The 18,921-nt window shown below is 41.3% G+C and overlaps 1 protein-coding gene across 1 annotated transcript in view; it reads left to right on the top strand.

The window, feature by feature from the left end:
• Positions 1-18,921, top strand: part of LOC122817026 (fer-1-like protein 4) — a 1,119,105-nt gene that overhangs the window by 427,101 nt on the left and 673,083 nt on the right. Inside the window, exon 15 of the mRNA XM_044090141.1 lies at positions 2,231-2,616. Within this exon, the coding sequence (XP_043946076.1) occupies positions 2,231-2,616 (386 nt within the window). The remainder of the gene's footprint in view (positions 1-2,230; positions 2,617-18,921) is intronic.

The following is an 18,921-nucleotide window of genomic DNA, read 5'->3' as shown; positions in this document are numbered from 1 at the left end:
CTCCTCACTAATATCCACAATTCTGCAAGATTCAAACTTGAAATGTGTTACAACAGTACAGCCAAATTTGCCACCAAAGCCAAATTCTCATCCTACCACTGTAACTCGCTGAAACTATTAGGCTGGCTGGAACTCCCCCACCATCTCTCATTCACCCAACTAACTACAGCACACAAAATAATCTACAGACCCACAGACTGTCAACACTAATTACCCAATACCAACCCAGCAGGCAACTAAGATCTGAAAATCATCTACTTCTCAAAATAGAAAAGCCCACCTTACCTGCCGTTTAACTCCTCTACTCCTTCACTGTTGCCAAACTATGGAACTCACTTCCACCTTCTATAGGAAACACAGGCAGCACCACCACCTTCAAACAAATACTGAAAAAAATCATTTCAACTCTTCCTGGCTATGTACCTGCTCTATAATCTAACCTCCTCATTCTCCTTACATGATAACTAAAGTCCTATGTTTTTTTTGGGTCTATATTAGGAGAAAGAAAACCCGACTTAGCGAATCCCAATTGAGCGACTCAGAAAGAGCGACAACTGCTAATATCACAAGAATAAATGGAGATCGCCATAGGGAATTCATCCCTTTACTTCAATGCAGTGCAATCTTGATATATTTAAGTAGAGGGGCTGTGGGGGGTGCAGGGGGGCTTGACCCCTGCATAAAACACTTAGTGAGAGTTTATGTGTTTTACCTGTTTAGTTTCTCTGGTTCGATATTAGTGGTTTTCGCTCTTTCTGTGTTCCTCAACTGGCTTTCGCTCAGTCGGGTTTTCGTTCTCTTAATGTAGATCTGTTTTTTTGCTACTGCTGACTTTTCCTCCATAATTATTATTTTTCATCACTTGTTGATACTGGTACAATAATGCTGAGTAATACATCCCTGTTTAGGGTTCCTATCACATAGTCAAACTTTTACAAGTTCGAAGCTCATATGGTCGAGACCACAAGTTTTAATGGAAATCTCCATAAATGGAGGTTTCCATTTTGTTCAATGGGGTGCGATCACAAAGTTGGTATATTTAAGTAGCAGGGGGTTTGGGGGTGCAGGGGGGCTTGCCCCCTGCTTAAAACAGTTTATTTTGTTTTCCATTGTTTTTTTTTTATCCATACTTGAAGTTTTGTAACTTTGAACATAATGGTTCGAGCATTACGTGCTCTAAGTTATAAGACTTCAACTATGTGATATAGACCCCTCTGTTTATACCTCTTTGATTGAATTCATCTGGCAACCAACAAAATTCCTGCTTTTATGTATATATTCTGTATATATTTCTGTAATCACTATCTGTAACACTGTATCTACTTTTGTACTAATTAATGTTTAATATTTTCTATAGCTATGTTCTTGTCGGAGCTTTTCTTCCCAGGCCTCCACTGAAAATGGGCTCTTTTAAGCCCAGTAGTCTTTCCTGGTAAACAAATACAATAAATAAATACATAAATAAATAATGCCCTCCTCATGTGTAATGGAATAAAGAAAGTTATGTCAAGTATGTTACCTTATGATGTAACAGAATAAACTATTTTTTCTTACCCAGTCTATGACATAACAAAATATTTTTTTCCAAAGCGCTTAAAAATATTTTGGCCCTTGGTGGCCCAGTTATACAGTTATTACATGAAGCAATGCATTCACCTTGGAGTTGCCCTTCCCTTCCCTTCATCGGTGCAGTTCTACTTCCATACTGGGTAGACTGTTATAAGTAGCCTCAATGGAAAGGAAGCTTAAATTACATCCAAACTGAGTATTTCTGTACTTGTCCATTCTGCTATTCAGGATGCTGTTGTGTTTCTTGGGAAGGCTTACCAGTGGTGAAAGGAGAGCCAACAAGGCTAGGAGGAGAGAGGGAGAGGAGGAGACAGAGTAAGAGAGTGGTTTGTACCAGTAAGACTTTTATACAGGAGAGTGGCATAATGGTTAAGGTGTGTGCCTTACAGATGCAAGGTGCAGGGTTTGATTCTCAAATGGGGTAATTGGCTAGGCTTAAAATGGCATACAAGGACAGCTAGCCTAGTACTAATCTATGAAGCTATTATTAGAATAAAATAAATCCTTTGAAATGTGTGAGATATTAGGTAGTTAAGCAACATATGTTACTAGAACTGAGAGCAGAAATGAGAGAATATTCACTACAAAGGAGGAATATTAGTTAGATCTTTGCATAAATGAATATTTCTCTTTTAAAAAAATGTTGTTTTGTTTGTTGCAGCTGGCTTTAATCCTACCTTTGGCCCATCTTGGATCAACCTCTATGGCTCAGCGCAGAACTCTGTACTCAGGGATGGGAATAGGAACCTCAACGAAGGCCTCGGTGAAGGTATATTTTACCGTGGTCGCATCCTCATATCGGTAACCATTGATGTATACAGCAGTATGTCTGCAGCCAATAAACTTGCTGCCACTGGTGCTTCAAAGAAAACTGACGTGTTGAGTAGGCTTACAGTAAAGAGGAAAAGTAAAAAGTCAAAAGAAAAAGAGAAAGGCAAAGGCAAGGGTCAGGCACAGGCAAAAGGAGAGGAGCCTGACCCTATGGAAAGCATGGACCAACCTACTGCCATGACTGTTGAAGTGGAGGAGACCCATCCTCTCCCAGAGGTCAGTATACTTGAAGTGCAGACTTCTATGAATGTCTTAGTTATTTTTTCTTGTTGTTGACTCATCTGTCTTTCACTCTGTCCATAAACTACATAACCTATATTTGTTAACTATTTTCACTAGCCATTAAATAAATACCCATTACATGACTACTGCATAATGACTGGAACTAAGAATCAAAATTTTGATATGTATGTGCATATTATGGATTAACTAAATGCAGACCAAATATTAGTCCATCTCTGGCCCATAAAATATATAATGTACTGACATCCCACTGACTGAGGAGTTTTGCTGTCGACTGCACTTTTGATGATCTGAGTTTGACTGTTGGTTTTAGAGTAAGAAGTCTGTTCAGCTGTCATTTTCCTGGAGAAGAAGTGGGACCTGCTTTGTAAAACTGCCTTCTTGTGGAAGTGAGAGGAGTAGCTGGCATCCTCCATAGCAAGTCTTAGCTTCTCCAGTGGCAGCCAAAGCCTGGGCCTGTACAAGAGCTTGTAGATAGTAACAATCTGCTTGTGGGCACACAGAAGTCTGACAGGTAAGCCATAAATTAAAGGCAAGTCAGTGTGCTTGGATTAGTAGAGGCACTTATGACACCTTACAGTGTCACCAGTGGGATATCAGTCTCCAGAGGCCATAATAAGTAGGAACTTGGTTAGGGCCACAATGGAGGAGCACTGATGTGGTAAAACAGTTTGGTATTTTCACAACTACCTGAGTCAAAACTATATTCTTATAGAGTACAAACAAACAGCATTCATCCCAATTGATTTCACTTTCAGGCATATCTAGTATGCAGACATGTTTAACTGTGGAATAATGCAAGGTAATATCTGCAGTCCACTAAAACTCCAGTTTGCAGGCAAAAAAGTCTGTTTTGGAACACTTCACTTAAACAGGCTAATAACAATAAAATGCCCCAATGCACTCAAGAAAAAAGTTCATTGGGAAGTGAAATGTGTCTTGGGTATTTTATTGTGTGAAAAATGTTCTCTTTGAGTTGTTTTACAATATTTGTACCATATAAGACGCATTGACTCAGTCATGCATATATGCAGGATGTGTGTGTACCATCTGCAGTACTTTAAACTTCTGGACAGGAGTGCAGTTTCTAGCACAAACCACTACCAGCTGCATTTCTACAGTCTCAGGTGAAAACAATTTGGCGGAAAAAAACATGCTGTAAATGTAGCTACCTGCTCAAATGCAAATTCTGAATCCTTCAGTGGGTGTCCTGTTTCATTTTGTCTTGTTTAAGTTATAGATGACAATCTCTGGAAATTACCCAAATATTCAGACTGCTTCAGACAGTGTCATATATTCTTCCTGCTTTGGGCTCACTTGAGCCTACTGCTATGGGATCTGCACATGACAATGTTTCCTGGGGATGTTATTACTTACAGAGTTTTGCACTTAGTCTGTGGACGCGGACATGTCTATGAACTTCAGGATCCTGCAAGGAGTGGAAACCATTAATGTAATCATTTTTCAGGTTGTTCAGAAATTAAAAAGTTTGGACTGTTTGAAAATGACATTCCCTTCCATTTCTTCCTTTATAGTTTGCTTGTATCGATGCTTTAGTATGAGTGATTCTGTGTTGCCTGGTTCTCTGTTTCAGTAGAGAAACAAGGGTCTGTTTAGTGGCTGTGGTTACCAGTTTTATGTTACTGTTTCAACCCATCCTGAAAAATAGTTACCTGCCCATTAATATTTTTTTTTCATTTAAACCTACGTACATATTTGTGAAAGTGCAAGCAATTTAACACAGCAAAATTCTGCATGGTTACTGCCATTATAGGAAAATTAAATCCTCCATCCTCCATATGCCAGATATCCATCCATCTATCTGCAACCACTTTTTCCCATTTTTTGTACACATGGGGTTGGGTATCACATCAGCAGTGACAATCATCTAGAGCCAATATACGTAGGTATTATAGCCTATGTATGGATGAAAATCAAAGGGTATTTTAAAATATATATTCTAACACTTAATAAACTAAATGTCATTTCATCCTTAAATGGAGAAAATGAGAAAAATAAATATTCACCTAGCCATAATCTCTTGCTCATTCATACTTCAGTAAGCATTAGCTGTTTTTTTCACAGTAAATATTATTTTTTTCAGTTAATTTTCTGATTACCTGTTTAATCCAGTGTAGGTTTGCGGGACACCTGAAGACACTCCTGACATTTAATGGGTACACAGGTCATAGAAGTCCTCTTGAATGGGGTACCAACCCATCACTGACATCATTTTCTTATTTAGTACCAAAGTTAACATATCTCCAGGCTGTTTAGTGTTGATTAAATCATGAGCACTGTAATTAAAAAAAAGCAGAACTGAGGTCATATCGATGCTGCAGTAAAGGACTACAATTCTCCTAATTCAATAAGTCTTAATTATGACCTCTTATGCTCTCTTTAAACATTCTAGAAATTACTCCTAGCTAAAATCCTTGGAAGTTGCAGACAGTTGTATAATTGAATTGGTTTTCTTTCACATTATTCATATTTTGTAATAGACATCTGCCCTGAATGTGTGTCAGGTACAAACTTTTAAGTGCATCTGCTTAAAGGTACATATAGCAAGTCATCTTATGATCCTCGTGATCTATTTCCTAGCATTGTTTCTACGTTCGTAAATGACTGAAACAGCAATGGTCTTAATGTATCTTAATGTTCTTTTCAACTGGAGTAGGTCATGTTACTTATGTGGGTGCAGGGGTAAAGTTTTGTGCATGGGTAATGTAGAGCTCTTCTTCTGAACATGTTTTGTGGAATAGGTTTGACTGGTTTTGAATTAATTAAAAGGATATTGAATAGATAAACCATATTCAGTTATCTAGTCAGTAGAATAGATACTCAACTGTGTAGTGGTACAATACAAAGTGCTTATTGCCTTGAAATAATTCATTTCCCTAAATATAGGATCGTAGGATCATAGGAGGTTCATAGGTTCATAGGTTCATACTAGGCTATCTGCCCTAGGGCATTTATAAGCCTAGCCAGAGTGTGTTTGGCTTTCGACACCCATTTTAAAATAATTTTGCTATGCCCCTTTTCGAGGTTAGTATACTGTGCCTCTGTCTAACAGTGACACAGAAGTGATACCCGGGGTAAACCTACGATCTCCCATCCACTCATCAAGATTCCTCTTGAAGAGAGTCAATGAGGGACTTTGCCTAACCTGGACTGGGATTTTATTCCAGAATGAAGGGAGCCTCTGGGTTATGAATCTGTCCCTCCAGCATGTCCTATTTATTTCAGTGCTGAGGTTCAAGTCTCTCGAGTGCGTAGCTCGATGGGATTTGGATTTTCTGAGGTGCAGCATGTCCATTAATTCCGGGTTGGACATGGCTTTATACGTCAGGCACAAATCGCCCCGAGCAGGCGGTATGCCACTGAGTAGAGCTGGAGTTTCTTTAACCGGGCAGCATATGGCATCTGTTTGAGCCCTTTGATCCTCTTGGTGAGGTACTTTTGGGGTCTTTCCAGTTGCTGCAGGTGTCTGGTAAGGTACATCCCAAAAGGGGCATTGTACTCAATTATGGGCCTGATGAGGGATGAGTAAAGAGGCACGATGACCTCCCCTGATCTAGATGTGAATCCCTTCATAATTAGGTGGGCTATATAAAATGTTTTTCTAACCACTTTGGCCATGTGGTTGTCAAATGAGAGATTTCTATCAACTTGGGTCCCCAGGTCCCTAATTACTTCTTCTGTACTTAATGGATTACCACCTATGTGGTAATTTGTGGGCACTTTGTTTTTGCCAAAGGGGATGACTATACACTTTTTGGCGTTTAGCTTGAGGCCATGGCAATGGCACAAGTTGTCTGTTTCTATGAGGCCCTTTTGGAGGATGCTTGTGTCGGCTGGAGTGTCGATTATGGCACCCAGTTTGCAGTCATCTGCAAACTTGGTCAGCCACAGTCCTTCCGTGTTGGCCTGTACCTCCGAGAAATATATACCGAACAAGAGAGGTCCCAGGACTGAGCCTTGTGGGATGCCACTTGTAACTGGTTTGGAGTCTGACATGGCTCCAGCAATTCTAACCATGTGGGTTCTGTCCTTGAGCCAGTTTGCAACTCATTTAGTGACATAGGGGTTTATATTTAAGCTGGTGAGCTTATCTATAATGCCTGAGTGGGGTATTGTATCGAAGGCTTTTGCGAGGTCCAGGTAGGCTGTGTGGACCACCTTCCCCTTGTCAATGGCCTTAGTGACTGTTTCAAAGAAATCAACCAGGTTTAAAAGGCAGGATCTGCCCTTAACAAAGCCAAACTGGGTAGGATCCAGTGTCTGTAGGTCCCCAATATCTTTATTTATGAGGTCCATGATGATCCTTTCCATAGCTTTGCAGACCAAGCTAGTCAGACTTATGGGGCGATAGTTTCTAGGATCCGTTGAGGCACCACCTTTGTGGAGAGGGACCACTGTTGCTGTACGCCACTCTTTGGGTACATATCCTGTAGTAAGGCTGAGATTGAACAGTAGTTTTATGTTTGGGTTTAGCTCTTCTTGGAGTTCATGTAGGATGCAGCCCGGGACACCGTCTGGTCCCATTGATGCTGTGTTTTTTGCTTTGGAGAGGGCAGCTCTTACCTGAGCATCTGAGATGTCAGGGGGGCAGCACTCTGCTGGGATAGATATTTGCCCTTTTGGTGGGGAAGGGGGGAGAAGTTTGCACTGAACCTGTCAGCTAGTATGTTGGCAATGTCTGTGGGCTCGATGTATTTTTTGTCATTTTGGACTAATTCTGAGCATATCTGGGAATTCCCACCCTGGTTCCTAACATAACTAAAGAAAGCCTTGTGATTATCCTTAGTGTCCTGTGCAATTTTTTTCTCAAAGCTGGCCTTAGACGATTTTATGAGTGCCCGTAGTTTTTTGCTAATACTGATCAGAGATGCCTTCCCTTTTTGGGATTTTGCTATATCATGTAGTAGCTTCCTCCTTCTATTGTATAGTTTGTTTATGGCTGGGGTCCACCAGACAGGACGTCTGCCTTTGGAGGATTGGGACTTGGTTTTATTTGGGATTGCATAATTCATGCATTCCTGAAGGTGTTCATAGAATGCGTTTATAAAGGATTCTGCGGTCTGGGCCATATTTTCCACAGGCCCGGGGGCTTTGAAGGATTCCACCTCGGTTTTGAGGAGGTTACTAGGCTAATGACCCTAGAGTGCTTACAAGCTTAACCAAGTTGTACCCTTATTTCCACGATCAGCACCTATCACCCCTGTCCAAGAGGGACATAGGTGGAACCCCTGGGGTGAATTTACGGTTACCCATCCAATCGTCAGGATTGTGTTTGAAGAGGGCCGATGAGATGCTCTGTTTGACATGAAGCAAGAGTCTGATTCAAAGGTGTGGTAACCTCTGGAAGACAAATCTGTCCCTCCAGCAGGTTCTCTTAATGTCACATATCAGGTTAAAGCCATTAAAGTCAGTAACCTGTGTACCATTTGAATTACAGATATTCAGCATTTCCAATAAAGCAGGGTCAAAGATTGCCTTATATTCAAGGCTGAGATCACCTCTGAGTAGTCTGTATGAAACAGAATAAAGTGACAGTGATTTCAGACGATCCTCATAGGACAGATGCTGAAGACCTTGAATTTTCCTTGTGAGGAACCTTTGTGGTCTCTCCAATTGTTGCAGGTGCTTGGAAAGGTACATACCAAAAGGGGTATTGTACTCAATTACTGGCCTGATGAGGGAAGAGTACATGGAGGTTATAACTTCTTTTTTTCTGGAGGCAATGCCCTTACTTATGAGATGAGAAATATAGAATGCCCTTCTTACCACTGTGGAGACATGGTGAACAAAGGTAAGGTTGCTGTCAGCTTGTGTGCCCAGGTCTCTCACCACTAAGTGCGTACTTCAGGTGTTTTTATTGATGTGGTAGTTAGCAGGAACATTGCTTTTACCGAAAGGGATAATACATTTTTTTGCATTAAGTTTAAGGCCATAACTTTGGCACCAATCATTTGTTTGTGTAAGACCCTCTTGTAGGATGTTGACATAATTTGGAGATTCTGTGACTGCTCCCAGTTTGCAGTCATTAGCAAATTTTGTCAGCCACAGACCTTTAGTTTTAGCTTGCACTTCAATGAAATAGATTCCAAACAGTAGAGGTCCCGGGACTGATCCCTGTGAAACACCACTGGTTGCAGGTCTGCTGTTGGAGGTGGATTTCCCTATTTTGACTATGTGGGTTCTATCCGTGAGCGAGTTAGCAACCCATCTAATGATATATGGGCAGATACATAGCTGGGTGAGTTTGTCAATTATGTATGAGTGGGGGATAGTGTCAAAAGCCTTGGGTAAGTCTAGGTAGGCTGTATGCACAGATTTCCCCTCATCCAAGGCCTTGGTGACTGTCTCAAATAAGTCTACCAGGTTTAACAGGCATGATCTCCCTTTGACAAATCCAAATTGAGTAGGGTCAAGTGTCTGGTGATTACCAATATCTTTGTTGTTAAGGCCCAAGATGATTCTCTCCATGGCCTTCAGAAAAGGCTAGTCAGGCTAATAGGTCTATAGTTCCCGGGGTCAGTTGAAGCACCACCTTTGTGTAATATATTTATAATTTGATCAACTTCCACAGAAACTGTTACTAGGGGGTGGTGCCAACCCATCATTTGCATTTTATATATGTCTGGAGTGGAGTACATTCATAATGCCGAAAGGCCAACATGCCAAACAGTATTATGTCGACCACAAAAAGTCAAAACTCATGTTGCTGAAAGACGCTTTTCACATTATATGCAGGTTGGCAAGCCACCCTACACTCCCTGTGTGAGGGACTGTGCACCCCACACCACCTGCTAATTATATATACCAACTCTGAGATTGTACTATAGTGGGGAAAGGGGAAAATAGGTTCATAGGTTGATACTAGGCTATCGGCCCTAGGGCCTGTACAAGCCTAGCCATAACAATTCCCTGGCCATTTCTTCCCACAGTATTTACTTCTCTGGACCCCTGTCTAGCAGAGCAACTGACGTGATCCCCGGGGTGAATTTCCTGTATCCCTTCCAATCATCAAGGTTCCTTTTGAAGAGGGCCAAAGTGGAGCTCTGCTTGACATGTATGGGCAGTCTATTCCAAAGTCTGGGAAGTCTCTGGGTCAGGCACCTATCCCTGCAGTATGTTTTGTTCATTGTGATGACAAGGTTTAGATCCCTGGAGTGTGTGTCTCTTAGGGATTCTGATTTTTTTAAGTGTAGCATGTCCAACAGCTCTGGGTTTGACATGCACTTGTATGTTAAGCAGAGATCGCCTCTGAGTAGATGATATGCGACAGAGTATAGGTGGAGTTTTTTTAGACGGTCAGCATAGGACATCTGCTTTAGGCCTGTGATTCTTTTAGTGAGGTATTTCTGCGGCCTTTCCAGTAGTTGCACATGTCTTGTGAGGTACATACCAAATGGGGCATTATACTCTGTGATGGGTCTAATGAAGGATGAGTACCGTGGGACAATGACCTCATTTTTTCTGGATGAAAAGCTCTTAGTGATGAGGTGTGCCACATAGAAGGATTTCCTGACTGTTGTGATGATGTGGTTATCGAAGGTGAGACCACTGTCCACCTGTGTCCCTAAGTCTCTTATCACACTTTTGTTGTTTAGTGTACTGCCACCTATGTGGTAATTCACGGGTACATGTTTTTTTCCCAAAGGGGATAACTATACATTTCTTGGCACTGAGCCTGAGCCCATGGCTCTGGCATCAAGCATCTGTTTCTGTAAGGCCCTTTTGTAGAGTATCCACATCATTTGGGGATTCAGTAATGACTCCCAGTTTGCAGTCATCTATGAACTTTGTTAGCCAGAGTCCCTTAGTGTTGGCCTGTACTTCAGAGAAGTAGATGCCAAACAAGAGCGGTCCCAGGACTGAACCCTGAGGTACTCCACTTGTCTGGGGCTGGTTTTGGAGTTGGCTACTTTTACAGTGTAGATTCTGTCAGTAAGCCAGTCGGCAATCCATCGAGTGACATAGGGATTAATGCCCAGCTTAGTAAGTTTATCTATGATTCCAGAGTGGGGGATGGTGTCGAAGGCCTTGGTGAGGTCCAGATAGGCTGTGTGGACCACCTTACCCTTGTCCACTACTCTGTAGACTGATTCAAAGAAGTCAATCAGGTTCAGGAGACAAGATCAGCCCTTCACGAACCCAAACTGCATGGGGTCCAGTGTTTGAAGGTTGCCAATGTCTTTGTTTATAAGTTTCATAGTAATACGTTCCATGGCCTTACAGATCAGGCTCATCAGACTGATGGGGTAGTAGTTCCTGGGATCAAAGGTGGATTCCCCCCTTGTGGAGTGGGATAACTGTAGCTGTGCACCACTCAGCGGGCACAAAGCCTGAGGTGAGGCTGTGATTAAACATGACAAAGGGGAGGTGCCAGTTCATTTTGTAGTTCATGTAGTACACAGCCTGGGGTGTCATCTGGTCCCATGGATGCTATATTCTTAGCTTTGGAAAGTGCATTTTTCACCTGTGTGGCCATTATTACCAGAATTTGGCAGTCTTTCGGTACTGAGATGGGCCCTTTAGGGGGTGAGGGGGGTGTGAATTTTGCACTGAATCGATCTGCCACGATATTGGCAATATCCTTGGATCAGTATATTTAATGCCATTCTGTTGTAGCTCAGGACAGATCTGAGCATTGCCATTTAGATTCTTGACATAGCTATAGAATGCCTTGTTGGTTTCTTTGGAATCTTTGGCAATTTTATTTTTGTAAGTAGCTTTGGAGGATTTTATGAGGGATGTCAGCTTCTTACTGAGGCTGGTTAGGGAGTTTTTTGCCTCCTGGGATTTTCCTCTTTTCTGCAACAGTTTCTTCCTTTTGTTCTAAAGATTGTTTATGGCAAGGGACCACCAGATTGGCTTCTTTTTTTTTGGAGGAGAGCATCTTGGTTCTATTGGGGATGGTACGATTCATGCAGAAGTGGATGTGCTCGTACAGTGCCTTAGTGTAGGATTCAGCAGTCAAACTTTCTGTTCCCGTCTGCATGGGTGTCATGAAGTTTGTCACTTCTGACTTGAGTAGCATGAAGTTGACTTTGGAGAAGGTTTTATGGAGGTTTCCTTACTGGGGGGTGGGGTTGGGATGTGGATGTCAAGGGTGGTTAGCTTATGGTCAGACCTGACCAACAAGGGGGTGACCATAAGTGTTCCATGTTGGTAATGGCCAGGTCTAGGATATTGGAGCCCCTGATGGGACTAAGGATTAGTTGATCCAGGGCATTGGAATTTATGAATTCCAAGAACCGTTGGACAAAGTTGTTGGTACATGAGTAGTTTTCCCATTTAATGGCAGAGTAGTTGAAATCACCCAGTATTAGGGTGTTTGGTTGCATCTTAATATTTTCCAGTATGTTTAGAAAGGTGTAATGAGAATCTTGGGGAATGGTGGGGGATCTGTATCAAGCTACAATTTGGATTGCAGTCTTACCTAGTGTTAGTTGCACCTGGAGAATTTCAGATGCATTGTGTTGGGCAACTAGCCTGGTGTGAATATCCTTGGTGAATATGGACACTCCTCCACCTGTAGTGTTTCGGTCCTGGTTTGGTGGCCGAAAAGTGTGGTAAGAGTTGTAGCTTGGTATTGCAGGGGTGCTCTCTGGAGCCTTGAACCAGGTCTCAGTTACTGCACAGATATCGATGTTCTCCATTTTTAGGAGTGCCTCGAGAGAGTGCATTTTGAGGTTTAGACTTCTAGCATTGAGTAGCATTACCTTCAGATTTTGCATGCTTGTACCAGTTACAGTGGTGGTTTTGTCCTTTGAACTTTGCCTAAAAAAGGCCCTATAAAAGTGGCAAGAGCCTTAGCCAGTAACCTGAATCCTAGGGGTGACAGGTGCAGACCATCTTTGGCAAAGCATCATGGTCTGTCAATCATTTCATCCCAGGCAGACAGATACTGGATCCCCTTTGAATGACACCAGAAGCTTAGCCAATTGTTGAAGTCAATCATTTTTCCTTATACTGTGGTATCATTCTGGGCGAAGGCAGGATGCTACTCAGGGCTAGGGTTATACCTACCTGGGCCACGTGATCCGAGAGCTCTTCCATGTCTCTTTTCATGTAGTCCAGGGAGGTACGTCTCAAGTCATTTACTCCAGCATGGGCAATGACAGAGTCATATTTCTACTTGTTGTGGAGTGACTTGAGTGCATGCATTATGTGGCAGATCTTGGCACCTGACAGGCAGCTGACTGTAATTTTCTCCTTGTTCAGCCTGGTGAGTGGGACATCAGTGTGCCTGACTATAGAGTCATCTATGACTAAAGTATTGGGTACGTTGTCTTGCCTTCGGGGCTGTTGGGTGGCACACTGGTGTTGTGAGCTATGTGACACTTTGGTTGTGATTGGTGTTTGTTTGTGTTTTAGCTTCAGTGGTCCTTGTTGCTTGGGCAGGTTACTGTTAAGGGCCTCCACATATGTGGGTTTAGTGTTGCTATGTGTGGGTGTTGGTGGTATGGGTTTAGAAGGGCTATGTGTTGCTTGAGGTGTAGTGTGGGTGTTAACCTTCTCCTCTTGACTGTCGAGCACAATCTTGGGTGGAGAGAGCTTTGCTTCCAGTTTGGCTATATAAGTGCATCTCTTGCAGGTTGTTGTGTTGGATGGTAGGAGGAGAGGGTTGTCTGTGTACAAGCGGCAATTGCTGCATTGCCTCAGTATGCCCAGATTCACCAGGTGGACAGGAGAAATCACCGGAAGCTGACCCTTGGATATACCCGGTTTGGTGCTTTTTTTTTTTGTAAAGTACAAGAGCTGTTTTCCCTTACCTTAGCAAGGTACTGTGCAATTATAGGCTGTTTAGTGCCTACAGTTAATTTCTCCTTATTAACAAGGAGAGTTGAGTGCTTGTATCAGTTTAAGACTTCGTAGTGCTTTGCAGCAGGTTTTAAAGCAAGTGATAGTCACAGGGATGCTTAAAGGTAAGATGAAAACAAAATTATTTATCGTAAACACTGCAGTGTGCACTAGATGAGTTAGATGTAAAAGCAGGTAACTTAAGTTTTACCTGTATAAAATGTTAAGTTTTAGTGGAGAGTCACTATTTTTAAAACAGCAAGATAGATCGAAAGGGGGTGGTCACTTTTCTATTCTGGTACTATGGAATGCAGTAGGATGGCCAATAAATTTAAATAGCTGAAGGGGAGTGATTTCACAAAATGATAATTTTGTGCTTACTCACACAAGCTAGTAAACACAGAGAGGAAATGAGATATATGGTCAAATTAACATGAGAGGAAGGCAAATAGAAAGACAGTGGTGTTTAAGAACACTACAGTAACTGCGTGGGAGGGTGGGGAAAAAAATTCTGCCTGACTCACAAGAGGCAGAGCTGTGGTTTCTTTTCAAGTTTTAATATACAGTTAAAAGCAGAATTCAAGTAAAACAGAAGGCAAATAAAACAAATCACATTATTCAAAATAGAAAAAGGCAATAAAGTAATACAGAAAATAAAAAGCAAACTAACATTTCCGTCACAGCAAAGTGTAGCAGAGTCTGGGTGAGCCTTTGTAGTAAAACTCGGAAATGTTTTATTTTACCCCTTAAATAGAAGGTTTAGTTCCTAGCTCCAGCCCCCCCAGTTCACAGATGATTAACCTTAACTGACCTGTTCTATTGACCTGTACTAATTTCTGCCTGACTCAGAAGAGACAGAGCTGAGGTCTCTTTTCAAGTTTTAATATGCAGTTAAAAGCAGAATACAAGTAGAACACAAGGTAAATAAAACAAATCACAGTATTCAAAATAGAAAAAGGCAATAAAGTACCACAATCTTGTCAGCACATTCAGATGCAGCATTTTTTGCTTCATATAACATCACTTGGTATTATAAATGTAGCCTGTCTGGAGCATGGTGCCAAAGTTCAAACTTCTTCATTGTAGTTAAAAAACAGTTGTAACACCTTACCCCGTATATACCTATAGCTATCTATCTATCTATATATATATATATATATATATATATATATATATATATATAGAGAGAGAGAGAGAGAGAGAGATAGCAATATCAATAAACAAACAGCTACACTCCTTCAATTTAAGCAACTCCGCAATCTAACCAAAAAACTTATCACAAAAGATAAAAAAATCATACTACACCAAACTACAGTCTACCCTCTCAAAAAATCTCAAAAAAGTCTGGAATTCCATCAACTCCCTTTTACACCCCGGTACTAAATCCAATCCCTGTCCCGACAACAATAAGACTGACACAGAAATAGTTACCCTTTTTAACTTCTTCTTTACTAACTCTATAGCTGAACATACTAAAACCTTCACCAAATCCACCCCCTCCCCTACACCTACTTGCCCCTCCTCTCCTCATTCCTGCTCCCCTAAACCCCCTCCCACTTTTTATCTAAAACTTGTGTCAACCACCTGTATAAAAAAACTTCTTTCCAAACTCAAGCCATGCTCCAATGCCCCCGACAATATCCCTTCACTCTTTCTCAAGCTCACTGCAGATGGTATCGCCATACCCATCAGCATTCTCATCAGTAGATCCGTCCAGGAATCTTATGTTCCCAAACTATGGTGAGCTGCCTACATCCTGCCCCTTCATAAAGGAGGTAAAAATAATAGCATTTCTAATTTCCGCCCAATCGCCATTCTTTCCTTAATTTCAAAAGTCCTTGAAAAATGTATCCACCTGCAACTCAAGCCCCACCTCCTCAATAACCAACTCCTCACCCCTACTCAACACGGTTTCCGTCCTGGCCACAGTACCATTACTGTTCTCTTCTCTTTCCTAGACATTGTCAACCTTGCCCGTGATTCTGGAGATATTGTCTCCACTGTCCTCCTTGACCTTTCCAAGGCATTTGACACTGTATCCCACACACTCCTTCTTAACCACCTTTCTAACCTCAATCTCTCCCTAGATTCCCTTTCTTGGTTTAAAAGTTATCTCTCAGATAGATCCCAAGCTGTGAAATGGCAAACGAGTACCTCTACCTTCCTTCCTACCCCTGCAGGGTTCTATTCTTGGACCAATGCTCTTTAATGTTTTCATCAATGATTTTCACTCTGCAATTCCAAACACTCAAATAGTGGAATATGCAGATGACTCCACTTTAGTCTGCTCAGCCTCTAGCCTTCCCGAGCTCCAGGCCAAGACCCAGTTGTCCTTCACAACTACAGAGAATTGGATGCTTCAAAACCATCTCTCCCTTAATGCCAATAAATCCCATATCATTCTTTTCTCCCCCTCAAAAGCCCTCCCACTTGATAAGCACTCTTTCAAGATCACAAGCCTCTCCCACTCCTGAATAGAAGTTGTTACTTGTGCCAAACTACTTGGTGTTACCATTAATGAACACCTGAAATTTAATACTCATATTCAACTAAACATAAAAAAACCCATCAGAAGCTCGGTATGCTTTATAGAAATGCTCCCTTTCTATCATTAGCTACAAGACAAACCCTCGCCTCCACCTTCCTCCTGCCTTCTCTGTTGTATGGTGCTCCTCTTCTAACCAACCTCACAGCTTCTATCTCCTCAAAACTAGAAAGTTGCTACAACAAAATTGCCAAATTCGCTACTAACTCTACTCATTCTACACACCATTGCATCCCCCTCCATAGTCTTCAATGGCTAGAGCTCCCTGATCATCTTGACTACCTCCAACTTACTACTGCCCACAAACTAATTTTTAAACCCACTGCTTGCCCTGCACTATCTAATATCTTGCCTTTCTACACTCCTCTCAGGCCCCTAAGATCAGCCCACCAAAATCTTCTTTCAGTGCACAAACCTAAACGACCCCCTGACCACCTACTACTTTCTTATACTATAGCAAAAAAATTAAACTTGCTTCCTCCCCTGCTAAGAATCACTACAAGCCCTGAACAATTCAAATCTCTACTCCATTCTCACCTCTCCCAAAACTGGGAATGTAATTGTATACTTCCTACCTAGATCCTATTACATCCCTTTTCATTATTCTCCCTCCTGCCCCTCTTCTTCCAACTCTTTCTTCAGATCTCCACCCTCAACTTCATCATTTTCCCCCCTGTATAAACTCAATGTAAATACTTTCTATATCTTCACTTCCCCACTGCCTATAATGCCTCTTCTTGCAACTGTATCTTTGACCATTACCGTAAAATGTATCTTTCACCACAAACATAAAATGAATCTTTGTCTAACTGTTCTTTTTTGTCCTCCTCCTGGCATTTCTTCTCCTTTATTTCTTTGCACCTCCTTTTTCCTACACTTCTCTTCTGATTTACTTCATTTGCATTTCATATGCATGTGTATTTTTTCTGTGCTAACAATACAATTGTATAAAAATCTTATTTTTACTTGTTTGTAAATTGTTTAAGTGTGCAATGTGTTTGTAATATGGAGCTTTAAGTGTGCAATGTTTCCGTAATGTGGAGCTTTTCTCCCCGGGCCTCCACTGAAAACGGGCTTTCGAGTCCAGTGGACATCCCCGGTTATCAAACTGGAAATAAATAAATATACATTTGTATATATCTATATGTCTATATTTGTATCTATCTATCTATATTGAAGAATGATATACTTTTACCTATATTTTAAACTTAACAGACTCCAGAATGTCTTATTCTTACCAAGAGCTATAATAAACCTGACAATGTTGCCATTATTTTCTTGTATATTAAAATATTTTTCCAGAAGCTCCTCTTTTGGAGCCAGTCAACATTTCATTGTTGTACACCTTCAGCTTAAATCTAACATCTAGTAACTAGACAAAGATGAGATGGGAGAGAGTGCAGCGACATACTGCCTGAGCCAGTTCTGTATCAGGTTTATTAGATATTCTGCAGATAGATCTAGAGAAATATATAGATAAATAGTTACAGATATTCTGCTAAGTATAAATATATACATGATGAACCAAAAAAATGAAATATTATCTGACAATCAGAGTAATAGATTCATAGATAGGCTAACAACCTGGGGGAGGGTCCTTTCTAAGTCTGGCCAAGTTTTCAAAAAAGAATAATGACATGATGTAAACAAATAGGTCACTGAGGGCCAGGCATTTATAAGCTACTCTGTGCATAAGGGACATGGGTGCCAGACCCAGTGTAAATTTCCTATTCTCCATCCACTGGTTTAAGTTGCACTTAAACTGGGTAATAGACAAACTCAGCTTCACATGGATGGGAAGTCTGTTCCATAAGAGGGGGTAGTCTCTGGGTCACATATCTGCCTCTCCAGCATGTTCTTTTTAAGTCACAGACAAAATTCAGATCCTTAGACCTTGTATTTCTAGTACTGTTTAACTTACAAATACGCAGGAGATTCACAAGTGTTGGGTTTGTGGATGCTTTGCAAGCCAGGCATAGATCACCCCTCAGCAATCTATAGGAGACTGAGTAGCGGGAAAGGTTGCAAGTTGCTCTGTGTAAGGCAGGTTTGTTATGCTTTGTATTCTTTTTGCAAGTAAACTCTGAGATCATTCTAGTTGCTGCATATGCCTGGTTAGGCACATACATAGGGAGTATTGTACTCTATGATTGGTCTGATAAGGGCAAAGTACAGTGGGATAATGACCTCTTACTTATAAGTTGCGCAACATAAAAGTATCTCCTCACCATTATGGCCACATGTGGTTCAAGCTGAAGCTACTGTCTATGTGCATACCTAGATCTCTGACCACTGGGCTAAGTTCTGGGGACATATTATCAACATGATAATTAGCTGGAATGGTTGACTTCCTAATGGATGCAATTATGCTTTTCTTAGTGTTGAGTATAAGACCTTGGCTTTGGCACCATTTGTTAATCAGAGATAGGCCTTCTACCCCAGCTTGCAGTAATCTACAAACTTAGTAAACCATAAACCGTCAGCATTTGCTTTCATTTCAGAGAAATAGGTGCCGAAAAGGAGCAGGCCAAGTACTGAGCCCTGAGGGACTCCACTGTAGAACAGTGTGCTATGCTATACTTTCTGTACCTTATCAGCCATTATAGTTTAATGAACTTTCCAGGTTGAGGCGCAGTATTAAACTAGTAGTACTGAGTATGCAGATTCAGCTATGTCGAGTGTACAATAAACTATCTGTTAAACTGCCATCATGACTTCACTTGTCATTCAACATGGTGTCAGAAGTGAGATTCAAAGTTGTTTAAGTTTTGCAAAGTGTAACAAAGTGTCAGAACCCGTTTTAGTCTTTCAAAGTGCAATGAAATGTCCGAAGTTGTGCAAATCTCTTCAAACTGCAACACATGTACTCAGTAGGTCGCATAAGCCTCTCCTTGGTGCAACAAATGTCTAAAGTGCTACAA

Source organism: Protopterus annectens, chromosome 12.part0 (assembly GCF_019279795.1).
Source record: "Protopterus annectens isolate FY-2018-M chromosome 12.part0, PAN1.0, whole genome shotgun sequence".
NCBI lineage: Eukaryota > Metazoa > Chordata > Ceratodontiformes > Protopteridae > Protopterus > Protopterus annectens.
Note: the sequence above shows the minus strand (reverse complement) of the source record. Positions and strands in the feature narration are given on the sequence as shown.